Here is a 23,458-nt window from a genome sequence, read left to right on the forward strand (position 1 = left end):
TTTATATCCTTTTCTTTTATCTTTAAATTAGACTTAAACTTTTAAGATTTTCCTTCATTACTTTTATATGTGTATGTGTGTGTGTGTGTGTGTTTGTGTATTTGTGTGTTCTTATGTGTTTCCTTTTGGTTTGTTTTTGTTCACATTAATGTCGTACAATATAATATATATTTACTTTTGCCCACACGCTGACACGCAACGCAATCAAATTAATTATTATTAATATTATTACTTTGTTGTTCTGCTTGTTGTTGTTCGGTTTTGTTGCAACTTTTCAAAACTTAGGTCTAAACAAGCACGACAAATGCAGAGAGCGTTGATGGCATGAATAATTTCAAAGAGAGATTGCAACAGGAAACATTAAATATATATTATTTATATATATACGTATTGTATGTGGGTATGTGTATATATAGAGGTGTGGGCACATACATATGCTGTATATACGCTCGTTCGGCATTCGTTTAATAAATACATGAGGAAACTAAGCTACACGTAAATTATGAATTATGAAATTCTATAAAAATTATTCAGACCAAACAACAACTATGCGCTTATGCGTGTATGCTCGTGTGTGGCTGTCATGTCGTACATGTGGCTTGCATAATGCATATGTATGTGTGTATGTATGTATATGCTTTTTTGTTTGTATGTATGTATGTATATAGGAAATGCTTTCAATCATCAACTGCTTCTCAAATGCTTGTCTGTGGCTCACTTTCAGCTGTGTCTTCACATCACATATCGTAGCCGACGTCGATCTCGATCTCGATCTAGGGATCCGCGATCTGTGATCTGCATTAGCATTCCGCATCTGCTTATCTTATCTGGATCAATATTATAATGTTACTGGTTGCATGTCCTCCCATCGTACGCGGGATCATCTGTTCGCTTTGTTAAACAAATAAAAGTTCTTTGGGCTTTGCTTGTTTGTTGGTTCTATCATCGTTTGCTCTTAAATTTTCTTTTGTTTTTGATCAATGCTGGTGGGTTGTTGTGCTCCCGCGCTGCTCTTTAATACCGTTACGGTGTTCCCTGCTAACGCCCCCCATCTGCTCCACGTCGTCGTCGTCGTCCATGTCCACCTCCTCCACATGTCCCGGCCATGGCTTAGTATAGTCCACAGCCGCGCAGGTTGTTTGCTATGATGACATCGGTGACGGCATCGAACACAAACTGAATGTTGTTGGTATCTGTGGCACACGTCATGTGGCAGTAGATTTCTTTTGAGGTTGATTTGTTTTTCGCTTCGAATTGAGCCTGAATGTATGCAGCCGCCTCGCCATACTCCTGTCCACCTGTTCGCCCAAAAGATAAGATTCAAAACCAGATTTAGATAGCCCAAAGGCAACGAGAGGCATCGGCTTACCTGTGTACTCGGGGAAGCAAATTGTCAGTGGACTCTTGCGTATCTTCTCCTCGAACAGATCCTTCTTGTTCAGGAACAATATGATCGAGGTGTCCGTAAACCATTTGTTGTTGCAGATCGAATCGAACAGCTTCAGCGACTCTTGCATGCGGTTCTGAAAGTGGAATGAGTTGTGGAATCATCTGTATAGTGTCAGGGGCCGTCGCCATCTCAAACATACCGTAGTTTCGTCCTCATGCAACACCTGATCGTACTCCGACATGGCCACGCAGAAGATGATCGCCGTGACATCCTCGAAGCAATGTATCCATTTCTTGCGCTCAGAACGCTGGCCGCCCACATCAAACAATCTGAAATCGCCGAAAGGGAAACATTAGTTCATTAGTCATAGCCCAACCACTGGAGCTGGAAGGCCCCCCCTTGAGACTTACTTAAAGTTGAGGTTTTTGAAGGAGAAGTGAACCTCAACGATGCCAGTGGTCTTGACACGAGTGCGCAAGATGTCCTGTTCAGTTGGCTGGTAGTCCTTGGCGCCTAACCGATCCAAATCGTCCAGGAAACTGCAAAAAAAAATAACAAAGAGGTTTTTCAGTAACCGAATTTGACTCGTCCGCACTCGTCCGTCGCTTGACCAGACAAATGCCTGTCTGTCTCGCCCCCCATGTGCCACGGCACCTCTCTCGAGTCCTGAGCAAACAATTAGGCCCCAGAGCAAAGCGCTGAGCAAACAATTAAAAATAAAAACCTGCCCAAGTCCTGGCCCGCAAAGGGAGAACAGAATATGCTTGCTCAGCCAGCGCCAGCGCACAACTGATTTCCATGTCCAATTCGCTACACTGTGCGAAGAATTGTGCAATCTTTAAATAGATAAAATGAACGCCAAAGCCTGAAATGCAGATTCTTACACTGATTTAAGATATGGCTATGGATATGGCTATGGAGAAGATATGGATATGGCCGGGGAGTTCTTGAAGGACTTGAAGGTATTATAAATCTTAAACAACGCTGCCACTATATTCTTCAGTGTATGGGAAAGAACATATAACTTCATAGCAGAAATTGGCTGGCCAAGATCTTAATTTGGTTATTCAAAATGATTTTCATTTCCGTGCCATTAGTGCCAAGAGAAACATGGAGTGCTGGGCACCGTTGGGCTTTTTCTGGTTCTAATTTCCGTGTCAACAGATGAATTCTTTGCAACATACGAATGTGTGTATGCCTTGGACTCTAATTAGTTTTATTTGCCGGTTGTGTAACAGCTGTAGCCCTAGCTGTGGCACAGTCCCAGCCGCAATCTCACCCTCAATCAGTCAGAGTCAGAGTTGGAGTGTGCCCCAACAAGTAGGTCGCCAAAGAGGAGTCCGCAGAGTCCAGCCTCAGCTTCAGCTCCATCTCCAGAGCGGTTGTTAGTCCATTCCAGCGTGTGTGTTTTGGCCGTAATTAACGTGAGGCACGCAATGATTTCTTTTCAAAAAGGGCAAAAGCACGCCAGACGCGGCCCAAGAGTTGCGGGGCAGCTGATATCATTTGTTGGTTGGGTCTGGCTTCGGGTGACGGGTTCAGACGAGTCGTAAATAGTTTTGAAGGTTTTCTCTTTCTTTTGCCTGGAATGGGCCTGGCCTGGCCTGGCTTGGGTGAGGAATCTGCGCTCATTGCGGTCATCGCATGGGATCTCTTGTTGAGTTGGTCAGGCATTCGTTGGTCAACTGGTTTCTGCTTAAATTACACGCACAATTGCCCAACAACGTCGCCAAAGTACGCCCTGCCCCACCTCAATTCATAATATCCGGCGGGCAGGTGGAATCAATTCACCGCCGACTCGCGGTCCGGCAACTCTGCGGCTACGGCTGCGGCTGCGGCCGAGGAAATTGGCCCAGTCATGCCCAGTCGCCGTGGCATAACTACATATAGCTATAGCTAGTCCCATAAGTACAACCACAGCCACAGAAGAAGCCCCCCATTCAAGTGGAAAAGTTGGTCGAGTTGCAAGAGCAAACTGCATAATCGACCGATCGCATTTCTGTTACAATTTCTTAGACAAACGTTTACAGAAGGGGGCCAAAACGGATCCAGTAGCTGGCGATTGGGCCATCACATAGTTAGCACTTCGTGGGCAGAGATCGAGATCTCATTTAACATGTCCGTCATAAAAGTTTTCTTTCTTTATTATGTCTGGACCGCAGCCAAACTCTTATGCAGGCAGCTGTGAGCCCGGAAAATGTGTTGTAATCCATGGCCGGGCAGGTGGCCCATACGTGTTCCAAACTGTGGATAGGAGATCGTGATGATACGAGTTACATGTACGAGGTGAAAGTGGGCCAGTCTCTAGAACGCTTTCGCAACTTTCCGATTCCATTGCAAGAATACTCACAGCATGGGCACAGCAAACAAAGAGAGGCGTATTTTCCAAGAAAAGTGTAGGAATAGAAGAAGGAACTGAAGTATCGGTGTATCTCTTCGGATGTAGTGATTGGATTAGGATCAAATATAGTCGGCTGAAGGGAATCCAACCAAGCACTAATGTTTTATTATAACCCAACCAATTTTGCTATAGATCCGATGATCCAGGCTTTAAATTTTGTTCTCCTACACATACAAAAATCTACTGGTATGAGAGGAATTTCAATTCAGACTGGCAGCTCTTCTAACTTGTGGCGGGAACTTGCTAAACTAAACTCATTTCCCTGCCATTTTATCTGAGATTTATGTTTGCTTTTCGCCTCAATTTCAATTAAGTGATTTGCGCGCAATTTGGCTAAGCAAATGGCTCGTTAGTCTCAGTAAGTTTCAGCTTTACAATAATTTATTTGCTTTGCATAATTTCCCACCGCTACCCCTGCCCTCTCTCTCTCTCTGTCGCTTACTCAATCTCTCATTAATGTCAGTCACAAAAAAGGCCGTTATACTCGTTCGTTAGCCCCAACCTTGTGCTCTCTAATAATCAGTATCAAAAGCACTTTCAATTTCGATTATGATTTTGGTACAAAAAAAAAAAGGAGAATAAGTTACCAGCGAGAGAGAGAGACTGAGAGAGGAGAGTGGCAGTGGCAGTGGCAATTAGCAGAATCATCTTAAACAACAAAACCAACAAAAGCGCGCCAAAAGCCGACAAATTTGTACGTTGGCGCTGGGCATCGCAGCAGCAGCAGCAGCAGAGGCAGCAACAACAACAGCCTCAGCGGTGGCAGCAACGCCGGCGATGGTGGCTGGGCTGGCGATGACGCGTATAAGTAGACTAAGAAGCCCGACGATCGCGTTTAGTGCGTCGCGGTTGGTCTACGAGGCAGCAGCAACAGCAGCAGCAGCAGCAGCTCCTCCATAGAGCTCCACTTATAGCTTTCGGTATCCCCGGGCAACAACAACAAGTTTCGGTGGCTGCGTGACAAAGACGTTGCGAATCTCCGTCCGAGTGTTTTTGCTGTGTAAAGTCGAGTGGTAAATTGGCCAAACAACAATAGAAACCCGCAACAAAAGACGGCCCAAAGTGGTTTTAATTGTGCACAAACAAAAACGACTGCGGAGTCGAAAGAAACTCATCCAACTGGCGTGGCAGGCCGTGGAAAACGGTTCGAAGAGTATCATTTCCACCAGGTCTTTTCCCCCATTTTAATTTTGGGCGATTCCGCGCGCAGGGGGCGGGGGGGAAACAAGTTAAAGTCCACTCCGACATGGCATTCAGTCAATCGGCTGCTCGAAAGAGAGCAGAGTGGCAGTGCGAAAGTCAAATTTGAATATGATTTTGAGGCAGATTCCAATGCAGATACGGCCGCACCTCCAGTCGGTCAATAGACCAATAGCCACCATTCGCGAAAGTCAATAGATGAAATATATGGGTGACATAATCAAGGGAGATGGCATCCAACTGCTCTGCTGCTGCTGAAACTTTCAGATTCTCCTCCATTTAACAGGCAAATGCTAATAGAACTGGTCCTATGGGAGATTTTAATTTTCATGTCATTTCTGCTCTGTATTCATTCGAGTGTAGCTAGCATCTCGGAGGTGGAGCACAGCAGCAGCTGTCTCCTCCAGTCTCCAGCTTCCAGCATGTTTCTCTTCTAGCTGGAACAATGGCCCATAAAAGTCAACGACAATTGCTGCTCTGCTTGACATTTCTCATGCATTACTCGCAGGCGCTAGGATTATCACTCAAGTTCATTATAACCAACTGGCGATAAAGCCAGCCCTCCTCCCACACCCCCAACCCACACAAAGATAGTTTGGTTGTTGGCTCAAGTGCTCAAGGTCGCTCCGTTGCTTGTGCGGCAAGGGCAAGGATAAGCTTCGCTGCCATTGTGCACCAGGGTACACACGAAATAAAAGAATAAAATGTGGGAAAGCGGGACAGCGGGACAGGGTGAAAGCGGGGGTGTGTGTTGGGGATGCTCCATCACATTTTCGGCATTTAAATTATATTATCCTCAGGGAGCAGGCGCAGGAAAATGTCGAACCGAAAGCGAATGCTGTTCCACGCGGCGTATGAGCAATCTTTCCTGCTCTTTTGCAGGCTTGAGGGTCTGCGGTCGGGCGTTTGGGGAGAGGAATGGAGTGCGCCCACAATAATGTTGAATAATGCTGAAGCATTACGAGACTAGCTGGAAGGCAGGAAGCCCTAAGTCATCCGAACCGAACGGAAAATATTAAATATCCAAGAGTTTTCCATCTGAAGGTCAAGCTCTCCTTTAGGGGTGCGCAAATCACTGCCAAAATAATGTGTTATTTTATTGTTGTATATTGTTATTCCTTTCCTTTTCTTTAAACAGTTTTTCAAATGCACTCCATTCGAGTGGAGGAATCGTACTTATTCATACGATATGTACATATAGGCACGATCCGTTCGAAACTAAGTCTTGGCCAGGTGCAGTTTTGGCCCTCAACTGGGCGCTTCTTCAATAACTCTTCGATTCGTGTGTGTGTGTTTTCTTTGTTCGAATTCACATCTCGGCTGTGGGTTTCGTAGAGTTTTTGTAGCACAATTTCACGGTTGGTAGCCGCCACTTGCCTATTGACTGAGACGATAAAATGGAATATATGCCATAACACAGCGAGCCCTCTGTCTCTGTGTGCCCGCCCCTGGCCCTGGTTTGTGTACTCTCGTATAGCCCCCCCGAGATCAGAGGGACAATCGCTGATTGTTTGCCTTGTTTTGTGTGTGGCAACTAGCTCGAACTAAGTGCTGTCATCTCTGGATCCCAGGCAGCAAAGTTAACCAATAAAAGCACTGCCACTGGGGCTGGGGCGGGGGCGGGGGCGGGGGATGGGTCGCGGGATTTGCAGTGAGCGTGCAGCTCGAGCTATGGAACAATATTTGCTCTTCAACCAAACACCTTCTTCTAGGGGGCTCTAGAGCGGGGGTTCTGCTCTGAACAGCCTCTCTCCATTCACATTGATTGATTCGCAAAAAGGCAAATACTTGGAAATGCATTAAAAGTTTCTGCTGGAAAAGCACTTTGAGAACTGACTAAAACATAGACACACAATTCAATTTCCCTGCCTATCTTGCGGCAGAAACAAGTTCAACTTTCGATACCCTTTCTCAGGGTCTGTTTCCATCCGAATCAGTCTCGTATTTGTAGATGTCTCTGAGTCATTTACTAGATACATATGTATCTGTTTGAAAGAGTACTTGCTGCTGCGATTTTCCCTTCTTGTTACATAATATTTCGTCTTTCTCCGCAGAATTAACACGGGAGAAAGATGTCGGGCTTACGCAAAACCTCCTTTGCCCTAATGCGGCGCTCCACTTACTCGGGCTCTGCCACCGCGACGATGCTGCCGCATGCGGGCCCTGGGCCGGGCACGGGCGTGGACGGGGCTGCGCCACCCAGCGGCGTGGGGGTGGCAACGGAAATTGAAAAATCCATTGCAAGGCAGCGCCTGCGACAGGGGCAGTCGGAGACGGCGAAGAAATTAAATGTCAGGTAAATGATTTTCTTATAGCGAGACCTCGATGCCCGATGCTCGATGCTCGAGTCGTTTCCGCTTCCGCCTCCCCCGCCTGCTGCTCCTCTATAATTTCCACTAATTGGCAGTCACTTGGCCGCCACTGCAGTGCCAGCGACAGAAACAGCGACAGCGTCAGCCACAGCAACCAGAACCGCCTCCCCGACAGCCGGAGTGCGCCCCTACTCTGAGGTGCCCGGTCCATATCCCTTGCCCCTGATTGGAAACTCCTGGCGCTTCGCTCCGCTCATTGGTAAGTCATCAACCCGTAGCCGCTTCCATCCACAAGATTACACCTGTCTCTTGCAGGAACTTACAAGATTAGCGAGCTGGACAAGGTTATGAATGAGCTGCACGTCAACTACGGCAAAATGGCCAAGGTGGGTGGCCTGATTGGTCATCCGGACCTGCTGTTCGTCTTCGACGGCGACGAGATACGTAACATATTCAAGAAGGAGGAGGCCATGCCCCACCGGTGAGTGACGCGAATGTTCTCCGTCTGCAGGCTGCCACCTCTGGGGGGAAAGAGCATAAAGCCTAATACTCTAGTACGAATGCTCTGCCATAAAAACGGGTTAATTAAATGGGTCTGCATGGCTGCACTTGCCCAGGCTGCACTGTGGTACAGTGTACACCCCCGCACGCACACACATGACCACGCAATCAGTCATGCATGGGCATATGCACGGCCGCACGACCGCAGTACAGTAGTACAGGAGTACAGTAGTACAGCAGTACAGTAGTACAGCAGTACAGTTCCTGTTTATTCGCGAGTGTGCGCACATTCGATGTGCAGGCCAGGCCAGTCCGCAATTATTAAATTAAATTTTAATAACAAATCGAAAGAGGGGCAGACGTGGGGCACTGAAATATGGAATTAAATTAAAATTATTCGTAGCTTTCACTTCTACGCTGTGGCATAGGCCTAGCAGATACAAAAACAGACCGTTGCTCGGTTTTTGCATCTATGAAACAAATGAAATATACATAAGCAGAAAGAGGAAAGACAACAAGCCAGGCGGCGAACGAAAGTCACACAGATCGGCCGACATGCTCATTACTTTTGTAAGCTTTCTTTTCCCTCCTATCGAGTGTGTATCTCCATGGCCATGAACCAAATTTAACAAGTTACGTTTCCAGCAGTTTATAGACGACAGCAGCAGTAGCAGCAGCAACAACAACTGCCTGCCTTGCCACAAATCAATAGAGAAATAGCGAATCGCAGACGGCGCAAAAACCAAACAGATTTTTGTTGTCGTTGTTTGTATTCGGCAGTACATTTGGCAAGTCATCATGAAAATGGCTGAAAAGAATCGCTAATAGATTGGACATGAGACAACATTAACAACGTAATGCGCAAACACTAGCCCCCACGCCCCACGCCCCACGAACGGAATTGAGAGATTGATGAATGGAACCCCCAGCGAAGAAGTGTGAAACTATCTTGCTGCCCCCCAGCCTCACTGCCTCACTGGCTAACTGGCCAACTGCCTCACTGACTGACGCACCAACTGATTGATGAAGATATTTCACTTTAAGGTTTGTCCGAGACAAGTCCGAACAACATCGGGAAAGATACGGCACGAAACGAAACGAGAGGCGTGAATCTTTATGGGGCTCATAAAACCCGGAGAGGAATGTGTGTTTGTTTGCTGGTGGGAAAAATTATACGACCATCCAAAAACCAGGGCTCAGCCATGATTTCAGTTCCGATTGTGACAGTCTTGCGGTCAGATTGGGGGTCTTGTGCAGACTGGTTTTCTGAGTCGCCATTCCAGACTCGTTTCGGGGGGGAATACTCTTGAATATACATATCTATATATTAGATGTATCGATGTTTTATCGTGTTTTTGGAGAGTTCTTTGGCTTTGCTTCTTTTTTGGCATCATTTCCATTATCTCCATTTGCATAGTTCGTCGAATGAATATTCAAATCGGGCTTGAGATGCAAATTCCGATTGAATGCCTCCCCAAAGCGGGGGGCCAAACTCTTCCGAGTGGAGGCCTTTTTTACCATTTCAAAATCAAAGAAACGGTCACACAAAACCATACACACTCCGTCCGACTGTCAGTCGTCACTCGTCACTCGTCGCTCCTTGTCCCTGTGGAAGGGGGATCTGTCATTCAATATAATACGAGTATGCTGTTGCCCGGGGCAACCCTCCTACGAGCGGAATGGCAGGCAAACAGCCGGGCAGGGCAGAGCACGGCGGTTTGGGGGCGCAGGGTCAGACAAAAGCCAATAAATACGCCGCTTCTTTTATTTGTTCTGCGACATGCGAGTAGATGACAAATATCATGCAAATATTGTATACACCACGGCCGTGGGGGCGACTCGAGAGCGGGACGCCGAGAAATCGCTTCGTTTTGTGTGTGTATTTTAGTAGAAAATTTGTGTTTGATGTTGTCGTCGCCGGTCTGTCTGCACGCAAGGGCAGGCGTCCCCAGAGAAGGCCAGGAGCCAATAGCCCATGAGCCAGTAGCCAGGAGCCAGTAGCCAGGAGCCTGTTCATGTTGCTCATGTGTGTACATTGAATTTTTTCCGTATTTTCTCTCATTTTCCGCACTCGTTCTCCGTTCTCTCCACAGACCCTCGATGCCCTCGCTGCGCCACTACAAGGGCGACCTGCGACGCGATTTCTTTGGCGATGTGGCCGGCCTAATTGGCGTGTAAGTAACGTGCTTATATAACGGACATTGCCGCATATACCATACATGAATAACCTAACCCCACTCTTGCCCACCGCAGGCACGGACCCAAGTGGGAGGCCTTCAGACAGGAGGTGCAGCACATCCTGCTGCAGCCGCAAACGGCCAAGAAGTACATTCCGCCGCTGAACGACATCGCCAGCGAATTTATGGGCCGGTAAGTCGGAACGCCATCTTTCAGCCCTTATGCAATCTACATTTCTGTTCTGTTCCGCTCCGTTCTGTTGTTGTCTCTGGTGCAGCATTGAGGCGATGCGCGACGAGACGGACGAGTTGCCAGCCAATTTCCTGCACGAGCTCTACAAATGGGCCCTGGAATGTGAGTTCTCGCAACAGCATGTATCTTTTCCGATCCGGTACGAGTGTCTCTGTCTGTCTTGCAGCTGTGGGACGCGTCTCGCTGGACACGCGCCTGGGCTGCCTCTCGCCGGAGGGCAGCGAGGAGGCCCAACAGATCATCGACGCCATCAACACGTTCTTCTGGGCGGTGCCGGAGCTGGAGCTGCGTATGCCGCTGTGGCGCATCTACCCCACGAAGGCCTACCGCAGCTTTGTCCGGGCTCTGGATCAGTTCACAGCGTGAGTAGCGCCCGCCGATCCTCCGCCACTCATACTCATATGTCATATATATTCTGCAATAGAATCTGCATGAAGAACATCGGCCAGACAATGGACAAGGCCGAGGCAGATGAGGCCAGGGCCCTGCCCAAGTCCGAGGCGGACATTTCGATTGTGGAGAGGATTGTGCGGAAGACGGGCAACCGCAAGCTGGCCGCCATCCTGGCCCTGGATCTGTTCCTGGTGGGCGTCGACACGACATCGGTGGCCGCCTCCTCGACCATCTACCAGCTGGCCAAGAACCCCGACAAGCAGAGGCGCCTCTTCGAGGAGCTGCAGAGGGTGTTCCCCCATCGCGAGGCCGAGATCAACCAGAACGTTCTCGAGCAGATGCCCTATCTACGGGCCTGCGTGAAGGAGACGCTGCGGTAAGGCTGCACTGATTGCTGATTGTGATTCTGGTCGCTAATCGCCCCTGTTCACCCCTGTCCCTGTTCCGTAGCATGCGTCCCGTGGTGATTGCGAATGGTCGCAGCCTGCAGTCGGACGCGGTCATCAACGGCTATCACGTGCCCAAGGGCGTAAGTCCTCACTGTCTGTCGCCATGGCTCCCTATTATTTCACAGACCCTTCCACCTTTCAGACGCACGTCATCTTCCCACATCTGGTGGTGTCCAACGATCCCGCATATTTCCCAGAGCCCAAGCGCTTCCTGCCCGAGCGTTGGCTCAAACAAGCAGCTGCCGCGGCAGGTGAGTTCTCCCCTTCCCCACCCACCGAATGCTCCACAGTTCCGACTGCTAATCCGGATAATGCCTCTGTCTCTGCCTCCCACTTTTTCTGCAGTTGGATGCCCCCACGCCAGCCACAAGATTCATCCGTTTGTCAGCCTGCCCTTCGGCTTTGGTCGCCGCATGTGCGTGGGCCGTCGCTTCGCTGAAATTGAATTGCACACGCTGCTGGCGAAGGTACAGTCCCAGTCGCATTCCCAGAACTGGGAAAATGCCGCCCCCTCTTTAATGCCACTCTCATGGGTACCGTTTCACTTTCGCCACAGATCTTCCGCAAATACAAGGTCTCGTACAGTTCCGGGGAGTTTGTGTATCGCGTCAATTCCACGTACATACCGCAGTCGCCGCTGAATTTCAAGCTAACTCTGCGGGAGGACTAAGCGTCGGACACGGCACGGATGTCCCAGAGAAAAGCAAGAGCGGAGGAGCGAAGGAGAGAACGAGCGAGAGGGCGTGTGTGTCACACGGCGGATGTGTGATATTTATAGTCGAAGCGCTGCAGCCGCTGCTCCGACGTTTTGTTTAATTAAGCAAATGTACATAGACCAAGCACTCCCAACCCTTGAGCACACCGACATAGCCGCATAAATCGTGTAAATATAAGTATAAGTAGAATTACGAGTACGTACAATATAACCCCACTTTAACCCGGTCTAATATTAAAACAGCACCATGTATTTTCGATGGTCGGTGGTCATTAATCACCGAGGGACTTGGGCCTGAGGGGCGTAGACTGTGAAAGTTATTTGGCTTGTTTGCGCCTCGAGCGCCTTGTCTATTTAAGCGCGTCCGTCTTTTCCCATCAACTTATTCAAGCCTCTGATTAATTATGTGCTGCCACAGAACGATCACAAAGTTAACACACGGCCAAGGTCACGATAGAAATTGTGAAAATTTGAAAGAATTTGCCATGGCCAAGTCAAGTGATTGCAGCCACATTATCTTCAGAGTGTCCTTGCGGCCCTTGAGGCTGGACTCGACTCGACAAGCACAAGCGAATGCTGCCGAAGAGAACGCCCGAGAGTTGAAACAAACTACATGCATGGTGTGCATGATTTTTTGAGCCTGATTGCAGCTCGACCCGAGTTTGTATGATAACAACGGATTGACGGATTGCACAATTTGCTTAAGAGGAGGTCCGGTGCTTCAGTGGTCCAGGATGTGCCTTGAGGATTCTGCCTCCTACCCAGAATGGGCATTATATGTATTATATGCGGCCCACAGCATTTAGGACAAAGCCAGGCAGAACTATCAAATTTTTGGCCTTGGGCAAAGGGCCAAGGGAATAAAAGAGTATCCCATTACATGAAGATTGGAAACTGTGCAAAAATCACGTAATTATGGTTCATATAACAGCATCATCAATAGGAAAGATCGACCCGAAATTAGGTCACTATTAGGTGGGTACTCACTATTTAGCGGAATCATTCAGTTGGTATTCGTTGCTGCGCGAGAAGCACTCCTGGACACCGGTATCCTGCCAGAGACGCTTCATGGCGGCCAGCAGCTCCTCCGAGAAGGGTTCGGTGTCGTGCATGCGCTGGCACACGTCGAACACCATTTTAGCATCGCTCTGTGAGGGAAAGGAGAAAGCAGAACAGGACGATAAGAAGTGTGAGTCTCTCGACTCGGGGAAATGGAGGATTCAGTGGGTGCATGGAGGATGGTGTGTGGTCTTACCTCCCGCTCATTATTGCTGTACTGAATACTTAGGTTTGGCATCGCTCGCAGTATGGCAACTAATGATTGTATTGTGTTGCTGTAGACAACCGGTCGATATTGTTTAAAGTCCTCCGCAGTGAAGCCGCTCTCGTGAATGATTTTCATCTGTTTGACTATTGTGCTCTTTCCCGACTCGCCGGCGCCTAGAATCGAGGGATGAGAAAGAGAGAATATGGTTAGTCTACAGATACACACAGATACATATATCTATCTAGCTATCCAGCTATCTAGCTATCAGGAGCGTGCACTGACACGGCTCTCAAAGGGGTCGCTAATGTTCATGTAGGGGGCAGTCCTCTAGTAGTTGTCGAGCACTAAATGTCTGTGCTTTGTATTCCTCAAGTAGGGCTTAATGGCCTTTGAACACACACAGACACACACACACACACTCTAGTGGCATGATGGGAATCATTATTATCATTATCATTCCTCATCATCAATGTATCATCTCGAGCTGCCGCCGGGCAAAACAGAAATGAGAAAAGCAACGAAAGAACTGGAGAGGGCCACGGCCACGGCATCCTACCATACAAATTCACATAAAAGGCAAACAAAGGATTAATTGTTGCCGCCCCTGGTCAGTCTCAGTCTCAGCCTCTCTTCTTGTTCGGTTTCTGTGTCTGTTTCTGTTTCTGTTTCTGCTCGATGACCCACGATGACTGAAGGATTTTCCAGCTGTTTACCAACAGAAATTTCCATCTAATTGAATGCAATTTGTTAATTGAGTGACTTCTGAGTGGGTTTTGCACTCAGAAAATCTGTGTTTTGAATGTTTTCAATATGGAAGAACAGAACTATCCCAGAGAGATAAAAAGCTGTCTCAGATAAGAAAAGATAAGCAATAAGCAATAAGCAATAATAAGATAAATGATTGAGTGCCCGATAAAAGCGGAATACAGAAATTATATTTCCAAATACAACTCTCTGGAGCGTATTATCCGCACTCTCAAGGCGAGAAACATTCTAGACGTATTCTTCTATTCTTTAGATCCACATGAGTACAATACAAAACACTTCTAAGGGTTCAATGGCCAGCCCTCAAAAGTAATCCGAAGACCAATCAGAAAGAAAGAATAGATCAGAGAAAGGAGAATAGGACTCCAGTGCTAATAGAGGAGTTTTCTCATCTAAAAATGTTTAGATTTGAAGTGAAATTTACTTGAGTTGTTTATGGCGTTGATCGGATTGGAGGAAGCAACGGAACACAGGAAGAGGGGTGCTGGTAGGGGGATGGGGCAGGCACCACCTTAGATTAATGTTTTGTTTGTGTGGAAATTGAAGGCAAAGTGCTTAAATTTAATGCTTTCGTGGATTGCAGGCATATACAAGATCCATGTAGAGAGAATAGACAGAGAGAGAGAGGGAATATATCGAACAGGGACGGATAGAGTGTACGTACGTGTTGGCTCTGATTATTATTATGAATTTCCCGATGCGCGCAGGAAAAACTTTTTTAAATAAACATTTCCAGTACCCGCGACCCGCAGTGGGTGTTGCTTGAGTAGCAGAAGCCGAAAATTAACATATTCCATACAGAAAGAAACACACGCAAAACTGTCAGAAATTGAAATCTTTTCCCCCGACCCCTACCCCCCATTCCGAGCACCAGGGGCCGAAGAGGAAATTAAATGAAATACACAAAAATTGTACGAGTAAACACCCAGAATGCAGGGGGGTGGCCAGGGCTGTGCCCAATATGCAGGCGAAGATATCTACATGTGAATATTACTCATGATCCATGAGTAAGCGCAGTCGTTTCCAAATTAATGCAATTTCCCTACACTGGCGATGAATATCGGTCCAAATTTGGCCAAATTGCGGCTCCAAACCTTTTGAACATTTGCTTCCCCCCGGGATTAGCAATTTGGATGTGGTGGAAATACTTCAATTGCTAATTTCTCCCAGCGGTGCTGTTCCCCCGCTTACCCACGAATCGGAATACAGGGCAAAACCCAGCCCCAGACCCCATATCGCATACCCACGCTGCACAATGGCCTTGAACTAAGCTGACCGTTCGATACATACATACATATGTACATATATGTTTGCACAAGTACAATTATGTTATTGCGATTATTCAATTTATGGCATTTACATTTGCCGCAAGGCGAGCCAGGTCGAGGGAGGGAGCCAGAAGGAAAGGCATCTGCATCTTCGAAGCGACATTAAAGGAATTGGCAGGCCATCGAGGAGAAAGACTGCAATCTAATGAAAGAGTACTCATAATACAATTACCAGTGCGACGGTATATGATTTATATATACGACCATGAATCAGCAGGGGCAAATAGGAAACGGAGCTGTCCCTTCTTTGACTTATAGAGACACACAATCTATTCTCGACACTCCACATCCACAGCGTCGATGTCCACAAAATCGATGAGTTCGAAAGATAAGTGTATGACCTTTCATATATCTCATCATATGTTTGTCCATACAATTGCTATATCTGACGGTATATCTAGCCAAAGTTCAAGTCTTCTACTACTTTTTACGCTGCTAAGGTTATTTTCTAAAACTATTTCTTAGTGGCCTTAATTCCCTACAAAAACCATACCCATTTTAAGAGCATAGGCCAGGCTTGTTTCGAAAAGTAATTTTTTGAATTCTTTGATTAGTTTTGAAAGAAATCCGTGGAGTATTAACAATTATCGTCTTCGGTGGATTTAAGGATTACTACGCATTATTCTATATAAAGAGTGGTTTGTTTTTCCGGAAACCGCTTCCAATTCAATCCATTTCTAATGCCATGACGTTGGCAGCCACTAAGTATGCTTTACTAATTATAGCCAGCGTCCGAATCAAATATTCATTGCATTGTCCGACTGGGAGTCTTTTTCCAGGGGGCCGTCGCAGGCCCTCGCCACGAAGCAGCCACTCACCCAAGAGCAGCAGTTTAATGTCCTTTGCCGCCTGTATGCCGTCCTCCTTGAGGTTGCGCTCGATGAGGCGACTCCTGGCGGCTGCGGCTCGCTCCTCGGCAGACTGTGCGCAGCCCATGGTGCGTATTGCCTCGACGCAAAACGTTTTGAAGGTCGTTTGGTATCGGCCAACTCAATGGCCGACTACGTTGCCAGCGAAGAAAAACAATGTAGGGGGTCGCGAGGAAACCAACAACGGAAAACAACTAAACTCGTATCCACAGGGATAAAATTTGCGGTTTGTTGTTTTGCTTTTGTGCCTTTTGTTCAAGGATTTCTGTTCACTTTTTCAATGTTATTCTTGTATTTCGTCACTGTTTCGATTCGGTTTTCACTGTGGAAGGAAACGGGAGTGACATAAGCCAACAGTTCAGTTTTGTTTGATTTTTGCGCATTTGTTGATCCACGGAGGCTGCAGGAGGCAGAAGGCAGAAGCCAGAAGGCAGGAGGCAGGAGGCACGACTATCCGCTGTCCGCTACCCGAACGGGTCACAGCCAACGATAAACTCTAATTGTAAACTAAAAATCCGTGTGTCCGAGCGGGGGAAAATTGCCACAAGAACAAAACGGAACGAAACGGAACGGAACTCTCTACTCGCTTGCATTTGGGGGAAATTTGTTTTTCCTAGAAAAGTTCCACTCAGCGAGTGAGAGTGGGAGAGAGTCAGAGAGCGTGCGATGGAAGCGCGAGTGTGAAAGCTTTCTCCAAGTGCTTTCTGTGCCCAGGGGAACAGTACAATTAAGGCATAAGCCCAAGATTTGAGTTTTTGATTAGCGAAAACTCATGTTGCGCTGCAGATATGTCAGTACACGCGAGTCCATATGTAGGGACCGTGTGGCGCAGTAAACAACCAGAAATCAATAAATTATTGCACGTTGGAGTTTTCCCCCATTTTTTGCGGGAATTTCGGCAGTTGGTGTTCTCGATGTACTCGACGCTGTATGCGTTTGATATTTGCACAATTATGTGACCATGCGGGAAGTACGTATTATTGAGAGCTCCATTGTTTTCAACTGCCGCTCTGCCCTGCTCTGCCACCCTTGCTGGGGCGGGCTGTCTTACAAGTGGCCATAAACAAGCCCACACACACACACACAGAGGACAGAGTACGGAACACAGGGAGAGATCGCGAGGGGATGGGCCTGGAAAATGGGCACATGCTGACGCAAAGCAGCGAAAGGAGATGAGAGGAGAGGAGAAGCGAGGCGAGGCGAGGCGAGGCAATTGTTTGGTTGTTTCGGCCGAAATGTGAAAAGCACAAGCCAGAAACTTTTCTTTGTTTGTACATTTCGTGTTCCAGCACGCAGCAAAATGATTCATGATTCATTCGGGGCAGGAAAATAAAAGCGAAAATTCTGCTGCCACCCGCACGGTTCTACTCATTCGAATCGTTCAACAAATTTAAGCGCCAAACTGAACTGAGGCTGGTATTTTTGGGTACACGAATATCTTTTAAAATTAATTTTCCACCAATTGCCACAAAAATAGGGCCTTTTAGTTAGTACGGACACATCACAGAACTAGAGTTGAACGATTATTTGCATTGGGCAAAGCTTTCTGCCGTTTCGTTTCGTTTCGCGGGTATGCGTGCGTGGTATCCGCTCTGGAGCTGGAGCTGGAGCTGGATGGATGAACTAACGGAACTGGACTGCGCCTGGGTGGACGAGAGTGGCAACGGAGCCGCCCTAGCGCTGTCAGCAGCGTACGCAATGGGCAGAAGCTTTCCGTGCGAGTACACACACATTCCTCAATGGCCGAGGAAAGCTCTCCGCCACGAAGGAGAGAGAGAGGCAGAGCGCGAGAGAGAGCCGGTGCATGCGCAGCTTGTGCACATGGATGATGGAAGATGGAAGACTGGAAGGGAAAGTACAAAAGTCAGAGAGAGACAACTGGCCCACGGAGTTTGCGCTCTTCCAGGGTATGGGCCAGCGAGCAGCGAGTAAGAGCAAGACAAGGACAACCACCGCAGCGAGAGCGCCCACGCGAACATGCTATTTCTCCTTTTTTCCGTTTTAAAGGCAACTTTAAGTGGCTTTGCAGTTTGAATGGAGACAGGCCCCGCGCCCCAGCCCCCAGCCCCCAGCCCCCGGACAGGCCATCGCACACAATTAAGTCAGCGGCTTTGTAGAAACTCTGCCACGTTTATGGGCCAAAAGCAAAGCGCATTAGCACAAAACGGTTGGCCAGGACCACTCAAAAGATCTGCTCCTGCTCCTGCTCCTGCTCCAGCAGCCGGAAAACAAGAATCGAGAATCGAATGATAAAAGGGGGGAGCATATCCATATAACAATGCCATTGATTCGCCCGATAGCCCGACGGCATTCTGTCATTGAAGCACTGATTGGAAATGCCCGGACCCGATGTCGAGCAGCCTTTGGCCCCACTGGCCGAGACTGCGACAGGCAGGAGCGCTTCATTATGTGTAAATCAATTAATGGTTCAATAAAGAAAGCCATTCACGGCCATCAACCGAGTGAGAGCGAGTGAGGGAGAGAAGTCAGCAATTATTTCGAATTAATTGTGCAACAAAGACATGCAGCACAGCCATAAATCCATTCGAGTGCTAATGGAATTCGCGCTCGACTCTAGATGGGATGCTTACCATTATGCGATATGGATGCAACGATTATCCTTGATTCAGTTCAATTTCCCCTGCCAGGAATGCCCCTGCTTTGAACTCAGCTCAAACAATTGGTCATAGAACTTCTTGGAATTGCAAACTTCCCTTCTTTCAAAGTTTTCTATGCAAAATTGCCATCCAATTACAATCCGATATCCTGGATTCTCTACTTTTCCGAGAATTTCTCACCGTCCGCACCGGCAATGCGATAATTGCCCGATGTCCCTGGGTCCTGGGTCCCGGGGCGTGGGGCGTAGGGCCTGAGGACAGGTAAACGGGTAATTGGCATTCATATTGGAAAATGGCGTGACAGAAACAAAAGGCCAAGAGGGAGAATGGCTAATGAGGGGCAGCAGTTGGAAGTGTTCCGTTTTCGAAGGGTTTCCAACACAACACAACCCTGCCCTCCCACAACCCCGCAACGAGCTTAATTGAATTATCATTTTGCGAACACGAATATGGACCAAATCGGTGTGGGACAGCGACATCAACGGACTGACGGGATGCAGCACACAAAAAATTGAAAACAATGAATGGGAAAATGAAATTATTGAATGAATTTGGCTCCAGCAGACAGCAACGACACGGCACCAGAGGCAGAAGCCGAAGCAAAAACAGAATCAGCCCCAGAACCCCAACGGGAATGGCGGATGGCGCAGAGGGTGGGTGGGTGAGTGGCAGGAACCACAAACCGCAGCCAACGGCAAACAAATTGACAAGTTTTTTTTTATCACGCGAACTCTTCTCTGAATGACAGCGCGGACACATCGGACGGACAGCGGCAAAGTGGAGCACTTGTGCACTTGTCGCATGAACCAGCGCTCTGATGGAACAATCTGTACGTCCGTCCGTCCCTCGACCCCCCTCTCGTAGTCGGGGCTGCCATTGCCGTGCCGTTACGGGTCCCAGGTCGCGGGGCCTTTTGCCACTCGCGCCGACATTTGACTCTGCTCAATTAAGTTCGATTTGTGTTGTAGTTGGCATCTTGTGTAGTTTATTTAATGGCCGCCTTACGGGTATTTGCATCGGAGCAATCGATCCGATCTCAGCAGCCGGATGAAAGTGGCGCACGTGGAAGAAGACCGACCCAAACTCAATTACTTTGCTGCTCTGATTTGCTGAGGGACCATTGAGTTATGATGCCATGCATTTTGTGAGAGTATCAGAATTAACAATTGACATTCCACTAGAATGTTACATCCAATAATTGTCTAAAACTCAAACACATTTTGATCGTTCTAGAACATTGCGCCTGTTTAGTGTTGGAATTCATCGTAAGAGATCACAAACGCGTGTATCCGTTCGCTTATGAGAAATCTCTACAGCGAGTGTTCACCCCAGTCGATATCTAAGCGTCTCGTCGTATCCGAATAGTCCTAGTCGTTGCTAAAACTTGAATTCTACATCAAAAACATTCAAACTTGTTCCTTTTATGATCGTTCAACCATGTTTTGCTTGCCATTCTCTTACTCCTCTCTATAACCATCTAGTAAAGTAACTATCTGGTGTTTATCTAGCACAGCTTTGCGTGTATTATTGCAGTTCAACAGTGTTCTCGTGTGTACCGTTGTTGCCACACCTCAGTCGCCCACAAGAAGCAACAAATGAAAGAACAAACAAAACAAACCAACAACGAACGCTGCTTCCTCAATAACCTTTGGCTTGAAATTATGCTTCGAGTGGGATTTCTTTTAAACTTCCGCCTCGTTGTAACGGGACTTCGGGGCACACCCCACAACAGAGCGAACGCCCAAGTCCTGTACATACATGTCGCTCCTTCCGTCCGGTGCCTTTCTGGCCATTGTTTCGTTAGTGTTTCCTGGCCGCCATTCGATGCTTCCGCCTGCCACTCAGCCCACTCCCCAAGCGCCACTCGTCCTGGCTGTGGTGCAACATGAGCTGCAATCGCTGTACTACGTGCTGTTCCTCCCCGTTCTCGTTGCTGTTGTTTGGATGCTCCAAAGTTTTGCCTGATTGCACAGAACAGAAGGTAGTGGGGAGAAGTAGGGCTCATACACTGACGAAAAAGCTCTTAATGTGAACAATATAACGAAACAATATAAAACGCTTAAGTTTAGGTTTTCCAACTAGTTTCTGAAACTTGTCTCTCATTTGTGTTTCTTTCGGTGCACACGGATAGAGAGGCACACAGAAAAAGTCGACACAAATCGATGTTGCAGCTTTCGACTCTCTTTCTGTCTTCCTATCTTCGTATCTTCGTGTCTTGTTTCTTTTTGGGCGACTGGCAGATTAAGTGGCATTAACTGGCATTTCAATGTCAGGGGCCCAACCTGGTTAACCGACAGCCACACACCCACACAGACTAACACACACACGTGCAGTGGTTTCAATGTCAAGTGGCGTCGATTGTTTCCACTCGCTGGCGGATGCATACGTACGCGTCTAAGGCTAAGGCTGCGGATGCGGATGCGGCTGCGGCTGTGGCTAGTGCCGATGCCGATGCAGATGCAGGCGCACTTGAGGCAAGGGCACAGCCAGCACCGCCACATACCACATGGCTCCTCGAAAGTGTTTAGTCTTCACACTTGTCTAGCCCTCCCCCAACCCCCTCGAATGCAGATGCAACTGTTGCTGCTGCTGCCTGCACAGTGGTTCCGTGACATCCCTTCAACGCGTGAAAGTAATTCGACATGCAAGCAGAAGAGCTGCCCCAAATGGGTACTCTTTTGTTGTGGTTTCGGTTTAGCCTTGGCCAAAAAACACGTCAAGAATAGTTTTGTCATGGAATTGAGGAGGAATTAGCCTTGGGATGGGGCGTTTCTGTGGGACAACTGGGTACAATTGTATACCTAAAGATACATTCATATGCATGTATGTATATTGTGCAGGTAGAGCTACAGGATACTGTTTCTCTTCATTACTACCTTTTCCCCTTCCCGTCCACAAAAGTGTACTTCCTACCCACTGTGCTCAGTGAAAGTGCACGATAAATATTTACCCCATCTATCAGCACATAAAACCGAAAATACAATTTTCTAGCCAACTCAAGGGCCTCGAAATCTAAATTGATAATGTGGCCATTTCCATTAGATTACAGCAATGGAAAAGGTAAATGGTAAATGGTGAATGGGGGAAATGGAATTTCCACTTCCGCTGGCACTTACCAAGCAGCAGCAGCTTGATGTCCTTGGCCGCCTGAATGCCATCCTCCTTCAGGTTCTTCTCGATCTGTTTGGACCGCTGTATGGCAGCGCGCTCTTCGGCGGAGGTAGTGCAGCCCATTATGGTGGCTCTGATGGTGGTTTCTGATGATCTGCTGATGTTTGCGGTGTTGCTCCTGCTCTGCTTCTCGTCGGATTATTTGGGGTGATGGAGGCTAGGCGAGTAGGCAACTTCCCGGTTCACGCTTCCTCTTAGGAGAACATTTATTTATGTGTATGTACAATTTTACAGTTCAGCTGAAACGGAATTCAGAATTGTTTGCAATGGGGAATCATCATCATTATCCACATCATCATCATCGTCGTCGTCGTCGTCGTTGCCCCATAAACAATCTCTAACGAACGGACAGGTCAGAGGCACGAAACGGAATGACTCACACGCATGGACACAGGGTAGCAGACAAGGACGACACGACACGACAGTATGGATGGATGATGTGAACCACTCTTTAGGGCCGCCACTGTCTGTACGTCCAATAGGGCGCACACTGCTTACAGTGGTGTTGCTTTTGTTGTTATCAGCTCTCGTTCACCGAGCGCGGAGGCAAAAACAATGATAGCTGGCCAATTTGCATATGGTCGGAATATACGAAATGCATACATATGTATGTACATATATAGAAAAATTCATCACTCGCGGCTATCTTATCAATGGGAGGGCTATCGGCAGTTTGGGAGATATCATCGATGGTGCCAGACGAGATACGATACGGAGATACAGAGCGCGGGGCTTGGTAATTTATCATGTAAATGAATTAAGCACTGGAATGGAGCTCTGGAGAGAGTCCTGCTCCCTATTTTGAGTTCTTGTTCTTTTTCTTCTTTTTTTTTGGGTGTTCTGTGTGTATGTGTTAGGCGAGGGCGTAGGCGCAATGTGGCAGCGGGTGCCGGCTCTACAGGCAACGGGCTGGGGAGGGGGAGGGGAGCGCGATGATTCGATGCTGCGGGGTGTGAAAAAGCAGCGCTTTTCGCCATCAATTCAATTATGCAGAAAATACTGTAGTTTTATGCGTTTTTTATGCAAACTCGACATGGGCTTGCGTGGGTGCGCCGCCTGCCCAGGCACGGAGGTGGTGGGGTGATTCTTTTGCTGCTTCTGCTGGGTGGTGTTTCATATAAATTTTCATTTAGCTCACGCTCACGCACACACTACGCACTCTCACGGGCTGCACAGGCTACAGGCTACACAGGCTGAGCCGAGCCCACACCCCACCACCCCCCCCCGTGGGAGGTAAAGCATTTTCCACCGCCTAGTTCCAGCGCCGTATACACACAACACTTGCACACGAGCAGAAGAGCAGAAGAGCACCCTTCTACCTCTCGCTCTCTTCTTCTTCGTTCATTACTTTTTCAACGCGAATTTGGGCGTTTAATGCACTCAAACTGATCGGGATAATTACCGTTGCACTGTGGAGCACTGCACTTTATTTATTCTTCAATAATACACTAATAAATCAAACTTTTCCAGTGCGAAAATTTTCCTGCCTCTCGCTCCGCCCGCGTCGGTTAACATAACAATAACAGAGTTTTCCTCCTCTATTTAACAGTCATTGAACAGCTTTGTTAATGTTAAGTGGCATGGAAATAGTCATCGCTCTCATGTTAAACGGCGTTCATGGTAACATACAGTTCAACAGAGTTTTAAAA

General features: G+C 47.8%; 2 protein-coding genes across 5 annotated transcripts; one reads left to right on the top strand and one right to left on the bottom strand.

The window, feature by feature from the left end:
• Positions 1-123: 123 nt before the first annotated feature.
• Positions 124-23,277, bottom strand: LOC6592254 (G protein alpha o subunit). Of its 3 annotated transcripts, none has more exons than XM_002017604.2 (8): positions 23,212-23,277; positions 21,755-22,048; positions 13,047-13,231; positions 12,779-12,939; positions 1,801-1,929; positions 1,590-1,719; positions 1,370-1,523; positions 124-1,298 (listed from the first exon to the last, which is right to left on the bottom strand). In XM_002017604.2, the coding sequence occupies exons 2-8, from the start codon at positions 21,870-21,872 to the stop codon at positions 1,111-1,113; spliced, it is 1,065 nt and encodes a 354-aa protein (XP_002017640.1). In that variant the 5' UTR covers positions 21,873-22,048; positions 23,212-23,277; the 3' UTR covers positions 124-1,110. The 3 variants fall into 3 exon arrangements, with proteins under 3 accessions (XP_002017640.1, XP_026840993.1, XP_026840992.1); XM_026985192.1 differs by lacking the exons at positions 21,755-22,048; positions 23,212-23,277 and adding exons at positions 15,970-16,342; positions 17,519-17,608; XM_026985191.1 differs by lacking the exons at positions 21,755-22,048; positions 23,212-23,277 and adding an exon at positions 15,970-16,492.
• On the top strand, positions 4,620-12,059 carry LOC6592733 (probable cytochrome P450 49a1). Of its 2 annotated transcripts, none has more exons than XM_002017605.2 (13): positions 4,620-4,804; positions 7,046-7,287; positions 7,399-7,562; positions 7,619-7,784; positions 9,898-9,978; positions 10,058-10,174; positions 10,260-10,336; positions 10,401-10,596; positions 10,659-11,003; positions 11,078-11,156; positions 11,219-11,327; positions 11,422-11,543; positions 11,633-12,059. In XM_002017605.2, the coding sequence occupies exons 2-13, from the start codon at positions 7,064-7,066 to the stop codon at positions 11,744-11,746; spliced, it is 1,794 nt and encodes a 597-aa protein (XP_002017641.1). In that variant the 5' UTR covers positions 4,620-4,804; positions 7,046-7,063; the 3' UTR covers positions 11,747-12,059. The 2 variants fall into 2 exon arrangements, with proteins under 2 accessions (XP_002017641.1, XP_026840991.1); XM_026985190.1 differs by lacking the exon at positions 4,620-4,804 and adding an exon at positions 4,910-4,935.
• Positions 23,278-23,458: the final 181 nt, after the last annotated feature.

This window comes from Drosophila persimilis, unplaced genomic scaffold, assembly GCF_003286085.1.
Source record: "Drosophila persimilis strain 14011-0111.01,24,50 unplaced genomic scaffold, DperRS2 tig00000002-arrow-pilon, whole genome shotgun sequence".
NCBI lineage: Eukaryota > Metazoa > Arthropoda > Insecta > Diptera > Drosophilidae > Drosophila > Drosophila persimilis.